General features: G+C 57.5%; 1 protein-coding gene across 1 annotated transcript in view; it reads right to left on the reverse strand.

The window, feature by feature from the left end:
* The window catches only part of PPP2R2C (protein phosphatase 2 regulatory subunit Bgamma), a 44796-nt gene that overhangs the window by 20611 nt on the left and 5097 nt on the right, over nt 1-19088 (reverse strand). Inside the window, exons 4-5 of the mRNA XM_023522402.1 lie at nt 16087-16264; nt 4302-4466 (exon numbers count right to left, since the gene is read on the reverse strand). Coding sequence (XP_023378170.1) covers nt 4302-4466; nt 16087-16264 — 343 coding nt within the window. The remainder of the gene's footprint in view (nt 1-4301; nt 4467-16086; nt 16265-19088) is intronic.

Consider the following 19088-nt stretch of genomic DNA (forward strand, 5'->3'; position numbering starts at 1 on the left):
GACTGTCCCGTGCTCAGCACCAGGTGACGGACGCCCTCAGACAAAGTGAACTCCAACCCCGACTGTGGCCGCTGGCCCTGCGCGATCTGCCCGCACCTCGGTCCCTACCCCGCAGCCTGCCCCTTCACCCGCTGCAGCCAGGCTCCTCTCCTGCCTGCCGGCCGGACCCCACGTCCACCCTCGCCCCACATAGTACTCTCCACTCCGCAGCGGAGGGGTCCAGCCCTGCCAAACCCCGCTTTGGCTGCGTCCTTCCTTTTGGCCCCACCCCCTTGGTGTGGCCCCGCCCCTACCCACCCGGCCCCCTGACATCACCTCCCACCTCTGTCCCGTTTTACCTCCCGCCTCACTGGCCTCAGGATCCAGCCACAGCGCCACGCGCTGGCCGTCCCTCTGCTGGGAGGTGGCCCTGGCTCTGCCCCCAGACACCTGCCCCTGCAGCAGAGGGTGACTGGGTCTGGTTTTTCCATCCCAGATCCATTACCAAAGGCAAGTCCCGGGATGATCCCACTGAAGCCCTTTAAATGAAACTGGCTCACCCACAGTTCCCACGAGACTTCCTACTTCTCAGGGCTTCTGTGAACATGAAGCGAGAAACAGCACAGGCTGACGGGCATGTGATGATCAAAGCCTCTTTCCTGGCTCTACCTCGCTGTGTGACCTTGGGAACATGTCTTAACCTCTCTGTGCCTCCATTTGGTGACAAAAATGGCCCCTCAAGATGTCCCCATCCTAATCCTTGGAACCTGGCATACATTGCCACACGTGGCGAAAGGCTTGCTAGACGTGACTGAGGATCTTGAGCTGCAGAGATTGTCCTGGTTCCTCCAGAAAGGCCACTGTAACCACGAAGGGTGTCCTGAGCGGGGAGTAGGAAGGTCAAGGGTGATGGAGGAGAGGGTGATAGAAGCAGAGACTGGAGATGGAGGAGAAACGCAGGTAGCCTCTAGAAGCTGGGAAAGGAAAGGAAACAGATTCTCCCCCTGAAGCTTCTAGAAAGAATACAGCCCAGCTGACACCTGGGTTTTAGCTGAGCTCCACGGTTAAGCCACTAAGTGTGTGGCAATTTGTAAGAGCAGCCGCAGGGAACTAATACAATCAGTTTCCTGGGTTGTAAAATGAATAAGACCCCATCATAGGGAAGCTCCGAGGATTTAATGAGATGTAAACTTAGCACAGCTGCTGGATGCAGCGAGCACTCGGCAAATGTCAGCCGTGGTTATTTCACCCAGCACACAGTAGGGCTCCACGAGGGGCACCGATCATCATTGCCACCTATTCTAAGAACTCTCTGTGCTCTGGCCCAGCCCTTCCTTTTGGCAGATTCTGTGCTGTTAAAAGCAGAAATAACTGTCTATTTTGAGGACTCGCGTACAGTCGTTTCCATGGTTACACTGTCATAAAGACTAGCAGACAAAAGACCGTGGTTTCTACTACTTAGGAGAAAGACAGGAAGCTGTGGGCTGGGTGGCAGCAGCCTGTGCACCACAGCTCTGCCCTCGATGGGCGCCTGGGTGAGTCCCTGCCCTTCTGAGCCTATTTCTTCACCTGTCCAACAGCGGACACGAATGTCCACCTGCGGCCCAGACGCCCTTCACTCAGTGAATGGAAAACCACTGTCTTACCTACTGGGAAACGGATGCCCTGGCCGCCCATCTCCGGGTGGTCACTCAGCCAGTGAGACCTAGGGAACAAGTGAGAATCTCCGAGTCTCTTTAAAAACATCTAGCTCAAGTAACAGCTCCTTGTGTTCTGATTTAAAACAACACCTGCTAAGTGGCAATCGGCTGCTTGCTTCATTTCTCACGGGAACGAAGAATGAACGAAATCGGGATCAGAGCCAGCTGTTTCACTGACTAGCAAGTGATGCAAACGAAACAGGAAAAGGAAAATGGAAGCTGTAAAGGTAAAGGCCAGGAAGAGACGTGATGTCCTGTCGCTGGCACGAAAGAGAAAGTTTCCGGGCCGGACGCTGAGTTTGCAAATGAAAAACAATCTAGAAAATGTTAAAATGCAAAATTAACTCCACAGAAAACCTGTACGAACCAATAATAAAAGAGTCATCTATCCGTTTTACTAAGACTTCAATATATTATACAGACTATTCCAGGAAGAGAGAGAAAGTGGCCCAGCTCATTTCACAAGAGTAGAAAAATCTTGATAAAACTGGGCAAAGAGAGTGTAGGAAAAGACAGCGGACGACCAACTTCGTCTACGAACATTTACGCGAAAAGCAGAATTTTTGTATTTATGCAAAAATTTCTCAGCACGAGGCCTGACCCCAGCACCACCAGGCGTAGCAAAAGCCCGTGGTGGTCAGAAGCCACATGTCCCTCCCTTTATAGCTTGGCCCTGCCAAAGCCTTCTGGAACCGCAATGGGATCTGCAGAGAGGTGGACGCCACCATGGCCCTGGCGGTCATGTTCACCGCAGCCCCGGGGCGGGAGGGGGCTAGAAACACAGTCGCGTCGAGTCATCAAAAACAAAGTCATGGTTCTTGCAGAGGAGCCTGTGGGCTGGTTCACACGCAGCTCACACACCACCAGGCATGTGACAATTATGTGCCCAGAGTCTAAGCAGGTGCGCCTGCTCAGGAAGTGCACAGGTGACAGCTGCCCCAGTGGGCGGCTGCTCTGTCTGCTCAGACCCTCTGGGGAGCCAGATGATGCAGGGGGACCGTGACATCCACCTCTCATCCACCGAAGAATGTCAAACATTTCGGGGTACACAAAACCATCTCTCTCCCTTCCCACACGCACGTGATTCCTGACTCACAACTGAAATTCAGAGCTAAAATACATGGACAACGACACACGCAGAGGAGAAAGTAACGAGCACGTCCCAGGGCCCAGCACTCAAGGGCACTTTCCTCACGCTGTTTTCTCTGTATCCTTTCTTTGGGGGGATGGGGGGTGGGGGGAAGAAGTCATTGCCGTGCTCCCCCTCCCTCCCCCCGCATGAAATCTTTTAACATAATCATTTTTTCTGTGTCATTAAAAACCTTCTAAATCAATACTTGACACGACGGAACGCTATCCCGCGACACAGACAGCATCGTCGTTTACTTGTCATTTGCTCTGGTGGACAGTCAGGACTGTTTTGAACTTCAGCCCCTAGAAACAAGAAGGTACCAGAACGGCTCCTTGACCTCTTCCTCCTGTGGGGCCCACGGGGGGCGGGGCTGGGGTAGAGACCTAGGAGTAGAGACCCAGATGCCTCTCTTCCCCAGTCTTATTCCATGTCAGTCGGACCCAGAGCTGAGCACAGGCAAACCTCGGGGCCACAGGCAGTGCCCTGTGAGAGGCTGTCTGCGCCCAAAGCCACAGAACCTCTGCGTATGTCACGCTGCTGGCACGGCAGGGATGAGATTAATATGATCGGCTGGCCTTCAGATTAGGGGGCTTTTACTGGACTATCCAGGTGGGCCCAGTGTCTTCACGAGGGTCCTTAAAAGCGGAATGGGGTCGGGGGACGGCAGAGTCAGTGCGATGCAGTGTGAGAAAGGCCCCCCAGCCTTCACTGGTGTTGAAGACAGAGGAAGGGGCCGTGAAGTGCAGGCGGCCCCCGGAAGCTGGGGAGAGGTGCGGACACAAATTCTCCCCAGAGGCCGTGGACCAGAGCCAGCCCTGCCGCCACCTTGCTTATCATCCGGCGAGACCGTGCCAGGCCCCTGAACTGCGGAGCTGTAATCCGTGGTGTGTGAAGCCACTAGGCCCGTGGCCATTCGCTACGGCAGTGCTGGGACGCTAACTCAGCCCCGGCTGCGTTGTGGGACCAGCCGTGCCCACATCCACCGCCTGGCATCTCGGCGGCCACCAGGGCTTCCGTGCGTCCCCACGTGGGAACTCCGTCATCTCCAGCCCGACCTCGCCGGACTCTAGACATCTGGCGGCCGCCTCAACCCCTCTCCCTGAAGCCCAGGACGATGGCTCTGGGCTCACCGTGTCCCAAACTGGCCTGCTGGTCCCAATCTCCCCGCCCCCCGCCGCCCTTCCCCCAGCGCGCCTGTCCCAGGAAAGGGTCCCCCTTCACCCCGAGGCAGAAACCAAAGCTTGGCCCACAGCCCGCCTGGCGAAGCCTGACAGCTCAGCCTCCCAGGAACACCCAGAATGGGGCCCGTCTCCCGGCCTCTGCCATCCCACTCTGGGGTCCCACCCTGGGGTCCGCCCAGGCTTCTCCAGGGAACCCCTGCAGGGGCTCCGCCCCCCTCCCCGGCCCCACCCCTCGGCCAGCGTGCGGCTCAGACGTCACAGCTCGCTCCGGCCCCCCGCCGCTCAGGACGCGGCCCACGCCGCACTCACGCTTGGCGTGCTTGTCGCACAGGGCGGCCGCCCGCATGTCGCAGAGGCGCAGGCTGCCCTTGCTGCTGCTGTAGACGAACAGGTTGCAGTGGTGCGGGTGGAACTCGGACGCGGTGATCACCTCCGTGAGGTCCTCCATGTTGGCCGGCTTGATGTCCACGATGTCTGGCTGGGTCAAGGAAGCCACCCTCGCTGCTCCGCCTCCCCGGGCGTCCCCGACACCTCCCCCGCACACCTGTCCATGCCACCCGTGAGTTGCCACTCTGTTCCCGAGACTCCTGGACAAACACCCGTCCCCAAGCTGCAGACCTGCGTGTCGAACTGCCCGCCGGCTGCCCCTTCCGAGTGCCCGTCCACTGTCCCCACGGGGCTGGACCCATCACCTCCCTCCTGACCTGCGCCCTCTCCCCAGCCAGTGCCCATGGGCTGCGCAGCCCACAGGCAGGGCGACCCTGTGAGGCCTCCGCCCTCCGCCCTCGCCCACCTCCCCAGTCAGTAGCCGAGCAGAGGGCAGGGAGCGTTGGCTCGGTGCCTGCTGCACGCTGGGCTTGGGCGCCCTTGGGAAGTCTCAGCTCTCTCTGTCACTCCGCACACTGCGTCTCGAGCTGAGTGGGCATCCTGGCGGCCCTCCCGGACCCAGGACCCACTGACCTTCCGCCCACAGCAGCGAGACTCTCTTTTGTGGAAAACGCCCTCTGCCTTTCTGGTTTTTTTAGCCCTGATGGGTGCCTTCCGCCCCCCACAGCCACCTCGAGCGATGAGTGAACAGTGTCAGCTGTACCACTGGGAGGCCCCCAGGACCTGGGATCCTGGGAATTCTGGGGTGTGGCTTCGTTATCTTCACTGGGTGGGGTGGAGCGGAGAGGAGGGACTTAATATGGGCTCCCATGACCAGGGGACCCTGGAGCCAGAGGAAGCGGAGAGAGAGATCTGGCAATACCTTTTGATCCTGGATCAGGCTGCACCTGAAGCCATAACCCCTGGACTGTTAAATATGGGAGCCAAGAAATCCATTTTTTGTTTAAGGTCAAGAATTTTGTTGCTTGCAAAGGAGGCACCCTGACTGAAACGCTGGAGGCCAGAGAGGGTGAGAACTTGTCCAGGGCAGCTCAGTAGTAATGGGTGAGCCTGGACTCCTGCCCACTCCCCATCGTCCACAACGGCAAATCAGAGCTCCTTGGGGGAGCGTCCAGGCCTGGCCCGGCCCCGCCTTGCTGTCTGCCTTTCCAGCTTCAGATCCGACTGGTCCGCCGCTCTGCCCCAAAGCACGTTCCTCTCTGACAGCGGCATCCTGGGTCTCTGGTCTCCCCAGCCGGCGCGGGGCTCTGCACGGTCTGTTCCCTCAGAATGAAGCACCCCCTGCATTTGCATGTGGACCCTGGAGTCAGAGAGTCTGGAGTTCGCATCCCAGCTCAGCCAGCTCCCGCCTGTGTGAGCTCCCCATCCCCGCATGCCTCAGTTTCCTCACCGTAAAATGGGTCGATGGGTCTAACCTCACAGGTTCGCCGTGAAAATTAGAAGAGAGAGAGAGAGAGAGAGAGAGAGAGAGAGAGAGAGAGAGAGAGACAGGGAGGGAGGGAGGGAGAGAGATAGACAGACAGACAGACAGACAGACTAAAGGTTGAGAGAGAAAGCACCAAGCCTTCTGTGATGACGTCAGGCTTGCAGTCCCACCCTCTGTGGGCTGACAGCCTCTCAGGAGGCGCTAGTTTCTTACGGAACTTAAAATGGTGTCCAGAGAGAGGCGTGTCCGTTATGAAATGTCATGCCCTTTAGTACAGCACCTGCTTACGGTTCTGTAGTAAAGGGTCAGGGCAAACAGGGGCCAAGTTCCTCCTGTGGGACTCGAGACACAAAGGCCAAAGGCAGTTTGGTGGGGACATGAGTGCCCGGACTTGGGGAACACAGAGAGGGTTCGAATCCTGGTCATGTCTCATTAGGGGACATGTGCTTTTGCCATGTTTCGAGGAGGTTACAACTTCCTTGGAGGGACAGGTAGGACTCAGTGGGATAAAGTGAAGACGCTTTGCCTGCAGGAAGTTCTCTGAACATTCTGGGGAGAGCCTTGGCCAAGGCGGGCGGAACTCAGGGCAGCCAGCCGACTTGTTGCTTTTGCCAATGAATGGAGGATGGAAGTGACAAGTGGCACGTGTCACTTTCGGGCTGAAGCTTTGAGAGCCAGCATGTGGTTTGTCATGACACCTTCCTCTCTGCCGCGAGACCTGAGCCTCAGATGACCTGCAGGGGACGCATAGCACAGCGAGAAATGCCTGAGACCTTCTGATTGCTTGTTATTGCAGCATAGCCTAACCCTCCTGACTGATTCAGGGTCCAAATACTCTTCCCCTCTGGCCTCGGGATGTTCTAGAACCCAGCTCAGTGGAGGAGGGTCAGAGATTCGGTATGTGAACTCTGGCTCATGGAGACCGAAGCTTGTCTCTGTGAATTGCCTTCTCAGCCTGGAAGGCTATGGACTCTGGTGGCCAGAGAGAGTGGTGGGCTCAGAGCCCCTTCTCTCTGTCCCCACATCCTGGCCCCAGACTCACTCAGGGGCCAAGGTCAAGCAAATGGTTACAGAGTTCAGGTTCCTGCGTCCCGCTGCAGGTGGCCTCCTTATGCTGGGCTCCCGATGGCCTCGTGACGATGACGTTCGACTTCTTTGTGGCTTTGGCCTGCCTTTTCCAAACACTGGTTAGAAATCTGTGTGAGGCCATGAAGGCTTTTCAAAGCACACGGGTCTCAATCCCGTCTGCAGCCCTCTGTAGCTAACATGCCTGAACCACAGCACCATGAAGCTGTGACACCTGTGAATCCCAGGCCCTATGCTGGGCCCCACTGACGGCCCAGGAACGAGGCTCTTCCAGCACGAGCATCACTCGGCGACACTCTCTCTCACTGTTGCAAAAAAAAGGACTCTAAATACAGTGGGTGCGGAGAAAAAATAGATGTAAAACACATGACCCCCTAGAGGGAGACAAAACCAGTCACAGCCAACATGTGTCTCTGAACTGCAGGGTCCAGAGCCACACCTGGCACCTCTGGAGCAGCACAGTGTCTGTCCCTCAGGCTATAGCCATGTAACTGGGACTTTGGTCAGCCAGTTCAGGGGTGGCCTCGCCCAGACCTCTGGCTCAGCTCACCAGGGCCCTGCCAGAGCGGGCCGCCTAGCTCCCCGCTGGTCCTGCGGGAGTGTGAAGGCATTAATCGTGGATGGAGGTTGTCTCTTAGTCACATCGTAAAGCAGGGGCCTGGGGGACTGACGAGGTAGGTGCAGAAGCAGCCTCCACAGCATGACAGTGATGCCCCAAAAGGACACCACAAACACTTCTCCGAGACTCACACCCATTATTCCACATGCCCATGGACTTTGGGACGCTGGGTCTGACAGTGACCACGTGCGGTGGCTTTGACTTTGGCAGTGACCAGTGAACAGAGCCCTTGGCTTGGGCGTCTGGTCTCAATTCTCTCTGGACTGTTTGGTGCCACAGGCAAAAGTCATTTCCATTCCTGAAGCCTCAGTGTCCCCCAATTGCACAACGAGGGGCTGGGCATGATCCCGGAGCGCCCCTTCATCGGGAGAATTAACTCCCAGACGGCCCCTCCCCGTTTCACAAGCAGCTGCGTGAACCCACACATAGAATGGCACTTCACGAGGTTCACGGCAGGACCGACCTCCCTCGGCCATGAACGTAATTAGTCTCATTTACGAGCCCCTCCCGCGGCAAAGCTGGATGCGTCGCTCACGTTCTATTTTCCATCCGGCTGCACGACAGGCTTTGTTAAACTTCCTGTCGCACTTGGGCAGCGAAGTGCGATTTTCCCAGCACGGAAAGTCTGTCGGACCAGGCAGGTGGCCGGAGGGCCGGGCCGGGCAGGGGTTGAAAGAAGAGAAGGTAACTCGCTCCGGTCCACACCCCTCGACGGAGCACAGGTAATTCTCTCCGGGGCGGTGGGTTGAGTGGGGGTCTCCCAGAACACACGTCCACGTCCCAAGCCCTAGAGACTGTGATGTTACTTGATTTAGAGGAAGGGCCTTCGCAGCTATAATCAGGTTAAGGGCGTCGAGATGAGATCATGCGGGATTGGGGTGGGCTCCACATCCAAAGACAGTGTCCCTATAAGAGACACTCAGAGGAGAAGGCCATGGGGCAGCAGAGGCAGAGGCTGGGTGATGCTGGTGCAGGAAACGCCGGGCCACCAGGAGCTGGAGGAGGCAGGAAGGACCCTCCCCTGAGCCTCCAGAGGGAGCGCAGCCCTGCCGAAACCTCGATTTTGGGCTTCCGGCCCCCAGAACTGTGGGAGAGCAGGTGTTTGTTATTTTAAGCCCCTAATTTGTGGAAATTTGTTATGGGGGCCACAGGAAACTTACTCGGGTCGCTTCCCGGGAGCTGGGTATAATGCTAGTGCCGTGGACATCTTTCCCCACGTCCCTCCCAGATTGCTGCTTTCTACTAAACCCGTCCCAGCGCCCCCAGCCCCGGGACGCCAAGCCAGGAATCGGGGTACCTTCCTGATCCCCCCCTCCCCCTTCGCCACATCCAACAGCCCCCAAGTCCTGGGGCCCCTGCACCCAGAGATCCCTGTGTTCCACCCCTCAGCCCTGGGCACCTCTGCCCAGTGGGACTCCCTGCCTCTGGTCGTCCCCCAAGCCCAGCCAGAGTGACCTCCCTCAAGTCGGGGTTGGGTTCCCACTGCCCTGCTTGGTGGCCTCCCTACTGTGCACAAGAGAACTCAGAAATCGTGCTGGGCCTTCAAAACCAGTCGCGATGGCCGAATCGTGGCTCGGGCTGCACCCTGAGGAGTCAGCAGAGCTCAGAGACAGGTTTTTCCCGCCCCAGAGAGAAGTCTCTGAGTCTTCCTGCCAAGGACACAGGAACAGAAGGGAACAGAATCCAGGTGGGCCCTCTGCAGAGTCATCAGGTTTGCAGAGATTTTTATAGAAACTCCTTCATCTCGTGCTGCCAAGGACATCGGCTGATGTCCCAAAGCCACCTGGGGTCACACCAGCGCCGTGCACTGTCGCTGGCCTTCGGTCTCAGAGCTGCATCGGTCCCTCTTGAAGAGCCTGTGAAATGTCAGAGGGAAGGCCACTGCAGGTCCAGTGACCCTCATGCCACCGAGCTGCTCCTCTGCGAGTCCCAGTCCCTGTCACCTGGACAAGGGCACGGGCACGAAGGGCCATCACACCCCACTGCTGGCCATACAGTGAGTTGGGAGTGTGAAATGAGTAACCGTTATTGGTTTGCTCTGCGAGGAGCTCAAGCGAGAACTGGGTAGGGAAGCACCCCACAAACGCAGAGAAGCACACAAACATTAACTAACGTCACAACGGGCGACGCCTCAACAAATGACTCAGCAACTAACTGAGCTTGGAGACACAGTCAAACCCCCGGAGAGCTGGTGAGCACAGTGTCTGCAGGCCAAGTACCTCGGCGCCCCTGCGGAAAGGGACTGCCCGCCCCCCAGCCCCACGAAAGGACTTGCCCAGGCTGCAGGCGGAGGTGGCAGAGCAAGGACAGAATCCTGGCGTCCTGACTTCCAGCCCACGCGGCTCCCTCTGTGCTGGAGCGGCTGCATCTCCACACGACATGCAGCTCCCCCTTCCCCCACGGGGTCAGCGCCCCCAAGGGAACTGCTCCTGGGCTCACAGGACTGGCCTGTGTCCTCCAAAAGGTGGATGCTGAGAGCAGGAGGGGGCTCGGCAGTGAGACGGATGCGGCCCAGGGCTCCATCGATTTAACCGAGCAAAGCGTAGTTGATCCAGATGTCTCCAGGAGAGCACGCTCTCAGGATAGAGGAGCCGTTACCATGGTGACAGAGCAGCCGTGGAGTGAGGACTGAGGCAGCTCTGCCAAGAGCCACACCACGGGAAGCCTCCCACACAGGCTCCAGGGACACTGGGAGTGCGGGTGCCTGGGAAGGCAGTCTCACGAGGGCACAGCCAACAAAGCTGTGTTTTGGGCAAATTTTCTCCAAAAGATGACCCGGCTATGAGCGTGAGCTGTAAGCACTCAGGCCAAACGTCAGATCCTACAGACTGGTTCCTGGCAACCTGTGCCTCTGGCTTTGTTTTTACAGGCTGCCTTAGCAAAATGCCACAAACAATTATTTTCTCACAGTTCTGGAGGCCAGGCGTCCAAGATCAAAGTGGAAGTAGGGCTGGGCTCTTTGCAGCCTCTCTCCTTGGCTTGCACGTGGCCACCCTCTTGCTGTGTCTTCACATGGCTTTCCGTGTGCACTGCCCCAGTGTCTCTCTGTGTCCGAATCTCATAAGGACACCAGTCATGTTAGATTAAAGCCTCACTCAACAGCCTTGTTTTTCCTGAATCACCTCTTTTAAAGACCTATCTCCAAATATAGTCGTATTCAGAGGTCTTGGGGGTTAGGACCTCAACACACAGACTTTGGGGGACACAATTTAGCCCATGACAGCCTCCTCCTGCCTCTGCTCAGAACCTTCTTGACAATGACGGTGCAGTCCTGTGAGGGAAGAAGGTCCCAGACCGCTGGGGGCAGCGGAGCCGCGAGCGGGGGGCCTTTCTGTGCGACTGCTCGCTACACGAGCCCATCGAAGCCTTGCGTCTCCTCCATGTGGTGGGTCAGTCTACACAACTCTACCTCAAGCCAGGTTAAATGATTCACAAAGGCTCAGACAGGAAAGAAGACACAGAATTCTGAGTCAGAAAGACCAGGGCCTGACAGCCAGCTCCACCGCATGGCAGCCATGGGACCTCCGGTGCCTGGCTCTTTTCATCTGTAGAATGGGTTGATACTATCTGCTTTGCCAAGCCGTAATGAGGATGCAACGAGATGACACACGGCGAAGGCCCCAGCACCATTAAGTTAGTCAAAGCAGAATCAGAGTCTTTCCCTCGCTCCAAAATAAAACTTGAAATTAAGCAGGTTGCAAAAAGCGTAATGCTTGTCACTACGTGTGTCCGTGCTGATTCGTGTGCCTAAATGCCTACGAGCTGGGAGGGGAAGCCCAAGGTGAGACACAGCCGGGACGCACTCCCTAGAGACGGCCTTCGCTCGGCAATGGAAAGGGCAAACCAGACCCCATCTCGACCTCCCAGGGCTCTGAGCCCACTAGCGAAACCAGATAGCCCCACAATCAATGCTCCAGGACGGACATTCAGGATGCACGTGGTGGGATTTACAACGCGGCCTTGAGGTGCTCTGGAGTCGGGGAAGGATCCTCTGAGCCAAAGGCATTAACCCAAGGCCTGAGAGTGAGCAAGAGCTATCTAGGCAGAGGGCCAGGGTGGGGGAGTGTTCATGTGAGGGGAGGTGTAAGGCTGAGGAGCTGGGAGAGGGCAGGCTTCCGGGGTCCTGGGAGGGAAAAAGGGAGGGAGACAGGGATGGAGGGAGGGAAAGAGGGAGGGAGGGGACAGGCTGCAGCCTGGGATCAAGGAGGTTTTATCAGGAGCATGTTATAAACATGCCGTGGAGGCCTGTCTGGAAGGGACCACAGAGTCACATGTCCCCACCATTAGAGGAAATGTTACAGACCTCACACAGGTGCCAGAGCTCATGCATCCGGCCACCTATGTTACAGAACAGTGCCCATGCTGTCCTGCAACGGTGTGAAAAGCATCTGCTTTCCTTTAAAATCGAAAACAAGAGCCAGGAAACACCATCCCATCGACGGGGCTGGACGTGCGACCTGAGTGACTGGGGCTAGGAGGGGCCGTGGGCAGTGACCTGCTTCCCGGAGCGCACCTCCACACCTGCAGAATTGGAAGGACTACGGCACCACCTGTCCGAGAGGCTCCGAGTCTGACTCCAAGGCTCTGGTGCCTCCCAGCTGGGCGACTCTGGGTAGGTTAGATAACTTTTCTGTGGCTTGATTTCCTCCCGGAAAGGGGGCCTTAACAAAGCCTACAGTGTCGTCAGGTAGATTCCATCGGCTGACACGTGCAGCGTGCTCAGAGCGCCATCTGACACAGAGTAACTGCTCCCTAAGAGGCCACCGCGGTGTAAGGGGCGGAGAGGATGGTCCTGGCCACGCAGCGCTGGCTGCTGAGAGTCAGCACCGTGGACAGAGCAGGGGCGCACTGGGCGGGGCGACGCGGGCGCACTGGGCGGGGCGACGCGGCCGCACCGACTCCCTGTCTTTGCCGAGGCCCCGCTGCAGCGATGTGCTGGTCACAGTTTAAACCCAGGCTTTCTGGGCGGAAAACTGTTTTGAGGGACTCCGACTTGGGGCATTTCTGAGCAAACGCACCCCAGTTTCCTTCTCTGTACAGCGGTACCGTGGGAGGATGAAAAGAGGCAGCCTGTAGGGTGCCTGACAGTGGGTGATGTGCTGGTGTGGGCGAGTGTCTACAGCACATCAGGCCCTGGGCGCACCAGCGTCCCATCCTCACAGACACCAGCACCAAAGGCACATCTCACTGACAGCATAAGCACAGCAAGGCTTAGAAGGGCCGAGTGACTGGCAGGGTCTCGGATGCACAGCTGGACCACAGGCTCTAGGTCATTGCAGACTGAGGCTTGATGTAATGCCAGCTTCCGCCACGAGAACTCGCTCGGGAGGTCGAAAATCAACTGAACCATCTTTACAATTGTCCAGTGCTCAAAAGAAAGCAGAGGTCCGTCAGTTGAGGCCTCCCGTGTGATCTGTTGCCTTTAAGACGCCTCGAACTCAAGAAAACCGCCCAGTGCTGCCTAACGGCCCCAAAGAGTTGGCATGAAAGGGCATGAGAGGTTTAAACAGATGCAGAGATGGCACTGGGGAGGAACGATCGGAAAGGATGCAGGAATTCTCTGAGAACCAGCCTCAAATATCAGAGGGGCTGCTGCCTGAGAGGGAAAATGACGCTGCCCCCCGCCGGGGCCCGGTGTGCACCAGGATCTCTTCAGTGAATCCCGTACAAATGTCCTGATGTTTAGGAATTTGGCTCATTTTACATTAGTGGAAATTGACGCCCAGGAAGTTAAGCAATGAAACCAGAGGCCGGTGCCCAGACTGCTCCCCTGTAGTGTCCAGGCTCTGAGCGCCCCGGAGGCCACATTCACGGGGAAGTGTCCACACCCTAAGACCAGATGGAAACTCTGACCCTCTTCGCTCCAGAGTCACCATCCACAGCCGCCATTCATAAGCACCTGCTATGGGCCAGGCCCTGCACTCTGCGTGGGGATGCGGGGAGGGCTCAGACCGGAAATCTGGGGAGGTGGTCATGTCAACGGATGAGGAAATCCCAGAGTGACCAGGAAGTGTGGGCCCAGAGGGGCTCTGACTGGCCCAGGAGGAGCACAGAGTGGACAGAGCAGATGTGACTGGGTGAAGGGGGCAAACAGGAGCCAGCCTGCCTGCGAGAGCGTAAAGGACGATCTGGAGAAGGAATAGCAGAAGGCAGATCACTGACCCGAGCCCGTAACACGAAGGGAGCCCCAGTGGCCTGAAGGCGTGGGCAAGCCGGATGGATGCACAGGACCCCGGGGAGGTGGGCAGGGGCCGGTCCCCCAGTGCCGCAAGGCACCATCAAGGGATTTGGATTTTGGCCAGAAGCTGATGGGGAGCCACCGAGAGCTTTAAGCAGGGGACCGATATAGTCAGATCAGAAGTCCAATCAGCCTGAGCTGGGCCTCTCATGTGGTGGAGAGGAAGGGTCATCCTAAAGCCACTGGGAGAGAATGGAAGGGCTTGGCACCTCTTTCTGTTTTCTGGGTGAGAGAAAGGAGGGGGGCTGGGAGGACTCCAATATTGAGCCTTGGGGACAGACAGAGGCACTGCATTGTGTATGTGCCCTGTACACAGCAAAGCCTCTGGGAGCACCAGGCCCCCTCCCTCCGTCCAGAGCAGCCAATTCTGGAATTATCCAAGATAAAGCCTTCTGAATCTGCTTTCCTCCTGTCAAGTGGTCAAAACTATGCCTACTTTTTCTCCTTTATTAAAAAAGTTTTCCTTTCTCTTTAAAACCTTTGCTAAAAAATCAATTCCGCTGAAGTGGAAAGTGTTATTGTTTGGACACAGGAGGCAACAGAGAGCTTCCAGGGGCCCGGAGGACTGAACACTCAGCATCAGGACAAGTCACAACACCCAAGATCAAGAACTGAAGGAAGGTGAACCCCCAGGTCTCGAATCCCCCAGGAGGTACTTGCTCAAAGGATGTCTCAAACTCAGAACAACTCCCCAGCTCGGCATGGTGACAGCTGCCTTTGTGGCCTCCTCCCACGATGGGCATGAAACACACTTTTCACATTACTCGGCTGCTCTGGGACCCATCACTGCACCTGCAGCCCCCAGTCCCGACACCTTCCCCGTAAGGGGCAGCTGGACTCCTTGGGCCCGGGGCTGGGTCTCTCTGCTCTGGGTCCCTGTGTCTCGTCACTCTGGTGGCCAGGCAGCAACAGGTCATGGGGAGGGCCCCATGCAGTGTGGTTCCCTGGGGAGCTGGTCTCATGAGGGGAGGTTCGCACAACCACCACAGACTCCCGCAGAGCCCACTGGTTCCGTAACACACACGCCTCCCTCTCCAAGGGCCGGTTATGTGTTGGTCAACTGACAACTCGCTTTCACAGAGTAAGAGGCTACACTCAGATTTAACACAGAGCCGTGTGGCAGGATCTGCGTGAAGCCGGGGGAGTCCCCCGGGTTCCCACGGGGACCCCGATCCACTGATGCTCCCTTCTTGTCACCAGCCCTCGCTGCCTCACCTGGCTTAGATCTTAGGGTCATTCATTATTCTCACTCCCTTGCATACATCATCAGCCCATGTCTGTTTATTCATTTGGTGAAACCACCGCCCTGGCTGACTGTCCATCCGCCGCACGCCTACAGCCACAGCCAAGCATGGCGGGAGAAACACACACCACCGTGCTCACTGGTCCCTCCCGTTCCCCAGAGCACTTCCCACCTGCTCACGGGCTAGATAGTCTCCTCATTTATTATATTAATGGTCTACTGTCTGTCTGCTCCAGGAGGGGAGGGACCTTTATTTGGTTCACACATCGGAGCCTTCTTCACACACACCTGTGCAGCATCCTTCGCGAAGAGCACTCTGTTGCAAAAGTCGGAAATGAGGACGTGAGGGCTGGAGGTATGACACCCGGAAGGCGTGAGCTTTGAGCGAGTTAGCTTGGACTCTCTGTGGCTCAGTTTCCTCATCTGTAGAGGGTCATGTGAGCACCTACCTCACAGGGTTGTTGTGGGGATGAACTGAGTTCATATTAACCCATGTTAATCTCAGACACAGAGCCTCATTGTAATCACTAGTATCATAATTAGTCTACGGAATAGCGACAGCTCAGCAATCCGCCTGCTCTGTCCACTGCAGGCCCCCAGGGTCAAGCCCCAGCCCCTTCCCAGGCCCATGCTCGGGTATCAATAGTTCTTTCCTCACCAGTTAGTGGGGACTACAGTCAAAACTATTGCCCCTAGCTCACCCAGACACCTTGACTCCAACCAGGTAGGCTTCTGACACCCCAGCTGTCACTAAGCTCTGAATGGGACGTCGGGAGCGGGAGGGTCCACTGGAGCCTTTTGTCGAGGGTCTCAGATGAGTCAACCAACCCTCCTCCAGGAAGGCTGACCCCAGGACCCTCATCCCCTCCTTCATCCCTGATGAGGTCCCAGGATGCTGGGGACGTCGGCCACCCTGGAGCAGTGTTGATCCCGTAGCTGGGCCTCATTCGCACAGCGTGAGCCACACGGGACTCACCAAAGACGGACGGAGCAGAGGCCCCCAAGCCAGCCTGCTTACAACCACGCCAGCCACCCGCGCCCAGAAGCCACCGTGCCCGCGGGAGGCGGCCGCAGGGCGGTGGCGGGAAAGGATACTGAAGCTCCGGTCGGTGACAGCCAGGTGCCACAGGTTGATGCGCAGGTCGTCCGCCGACATGTAGGTCTCACAGTCGCTGTTGACGGAGATGGAGTTGATGTGGTAGGTATGGCCGTTGGCGAAGACCCTCCGCGGGCTCACCTCCACCATCAGGTCCATGGGCTTCAGCACCGGCACCTGCAGAGGAGGAGGGCCGGTCGGAGCAGGGCAGTGCCAGGGTCATGCCAGGGGCGGGCCCCGGGGCCCGGGTGGCCACGGCAGGGCCACGTGACCAAAACCAGAGGCCCAGAGTGCGCCAGTGAGTGTCCATCCCTCACGGGTGGGAAATACGCAGTGCCGCATGGCCCAAGTCCCTCACCGCCAGCCCCACAGGAAGACTCGCCTCCTTCACTTCGCCCCCTGGGATTGGCTCTGAGCCCACTGTGTAACTTTGAGTAAGTGGCCGAACCACTCTGCACCCTAATTTCCTCATCTCTAAAATGGAATGAGAAGACACCACGGCACAGCCAGCCAGCTGTCCACCATTCACGTCCCCTCCACTGAGAAGTGACAAGTGGCTTCCCAGACAGGGACTACATTTCCCAGGTGCCCTTGCAGCCAGTATGGCCACATGACTGGCTCTGACCAATAGGATGTGAACACAGTGATGCCTGCCGCTATAGGCCAAGGTCAAGGGGCAGGTATGCCTTTCCCACCCTCCTTCCCTTCCATTCCCTGCAGGAAGGTGAGGACCCAAGCTTTAGGGGCGGAGGAACATGGGGCAAAAGGAGCCTGTGTTCCTGTGGGAGGGCCACGTGCCCACTGGGGACCCCCACAGTGCCCCTTTTCCCTGTGCTCCATCTTGCAACCCCAGGGTTAACTGTCGCAGCCACCAGCGTTAGCCTAACTTATATGAACTCCCACCTCAGAGGGCTGGTGTGAGGAGCCCCCGAGACAGCATCAGGTAGCGTGGCTTCGCTTCCCTCCCGTCCTCTGCCTGGAACGCTCACCCCCTTCAGACACCTAGCGAAGCCCTGCTCTCGCAAGACCTGAAGACAACAGCCCTGTGGACGTGCAGCCTGCCCTGGTAGACAGGGGTGTCACACACCCTGGACACCCCCAGCATACCCATGACGCAAATCTCTGTTAGGGCTCCTGGGATACACTGTGGTGTGTGTCAGTCAAGACCCGCCACCCACCCCCCGTACTGGTAAACCATGAGGTCTTCAACGGTGCAGAGACAGACAGACAGACACAACCTCATCCGTCTCTCCCAGGCCTGGCCTGGACTCGAAGCTCAGAAAATGGGGGCTGGCGTTGCCACCCCAACATCACTGATGAAAAGACTGGACACCAAGACCAGCCCGACTTGTCTAAGTCACAGGGTCAGGAAATGACAGAGTCAGGACCGGAATGCGGTGTGACTGCCCCCAAGGGTGTCCTGGTGGAGAGCCACCGACCTGAGACCTGACTGCCAGCTTCGGATCCCACCCTGCCACTTACCACAGTCACCCCCCGCCCCCTGGGGACTTCACCTCGCTGGGCCTCGGTTTCCTCTCCTGTAAAGTGGGTGATGCTGGCGATTGCTCGGGGCCCCCTGTGAGGACACCGCAAATGAATGTGTCTCAGAATCCTGCCTGGACACAGTGGGCTCTCAGTCCATGAGGCAAGACCCACGCTCTTTCCCCTTCCTTCTCCTGCAGCCTCAGGTTACAGTTAAGTGTTGTCTTGGGATGTGTGTGACATGCAAGAAAATCTCAGACGCAGGGAAGAAAATAAATGGGATTCCCATGGGCCACTGGCTCTGCCGCGAATGCCAGCCCAATCAGGAGGTGATAATTGCGTCTCTCCCACCGGACGAAACCCTCACAGACTTCCTCGGGGCTAGGGGTGGGGCGGGGGCACCGTCACTCCCGTTACCCGATGTCAAAGCTAATTGGCTTCCCTGCTTCCTCGAGATGTATTTGTGCGATTGCCGGTCATTTAGGGGCCAACATGTTTAAACATTCATCTCTTCTCGGGAACAACATTGATTACGTTTACGACAACTTGCTGGATGCTTACCGCGTGCGCCCGCTAAGTCCTTTCAGAAAAAATGAGTCATCCTGTCTTGCTGGTGAGGAAACTGAGGCACGGAGCAGGGGAATGCCCACAGCAGCAGTGCACGGGTCTGCGAGCAGTCTGTCTGTGAGCGTGAGCCTGGGGGAGGCGCTAACACCACCCAGCACCAGGCAGCACCACCTGCTCAAGCAGCCCACGCTCACAGTTAAGGAACAGACAGCATTTCATGTGACAGCAGCTGGCCTTTTTATATCAGCTAGAACATGCAAACTGGACCTGAAGACAGCAGTCACTCCCGACACTCATCCCCGCTCATTCATGGCACTCTGAGGCCGCCTCCCCTGAGCCAGGCCCCTCCGAGACACTAGGACACCAAGAAGACTTAGGCCCAAGCCCACCCTCAGGCTCTGAGTTCACTGCAGCCTCCCAGTGCCTAGAGAAGGGCCTGGCACACAGTAGGTGCTCAAGAAGCGAGTGCTGAATGAATAAATCCGAATTAGCTGTGTGCTAGCATCACCTTCAGCAAAAGCATCCAAAGCACCCACTATGTGCCAGGCACAGTTCCGGAAGCCGGGGGTACGAGGCAGCCTCGATGTGCACACCTCCCATCCTGCTGAAGAAGGAAAGGGACCAGCTTTTACAGAGTCCTCCCAGCAGGGCCCGTGGCTCTCCGGTGAGGCAGGGACCTCGTTCCCACGTCCCAGGGGAGACCAGCATGCCAACTCCGGAGCCAGACTTCCCTGGCTTTGGGTCCCAGCTCCCGCTCCCTCGTCCGTGAGGATCACGCGCCCACGTCACAGGATCCCGGTGGAGATTCAGTGTTATTACAGCCCAAGTGCCCGGAAGACGCGTGCTGGCCAGTGGTCATTCTGCTTTCCGATGAGGAATCGGAGGCTCATGGAGACTGACAGCCTGGCCCAGGGCCACCCGCCAGGAAGTGGCAGAGGCGGGATTTGAACCC

Source organism: Pteropus vampyrus, unplaced genomic scaffold, assembly GCF_000151845.1.
Source record: "Pteropus vampyrus isolate Shadow unplaced genomic scaffold, Pvam_2.0 Scaffold346, whole genome shotgun sequence".
Lineage (NCBI taxonomy): Eukaryota > Metazoa > Chordata > Mammalia > Chiroptera > Pteropodidae > Pteropus > Pteropus vampyrus.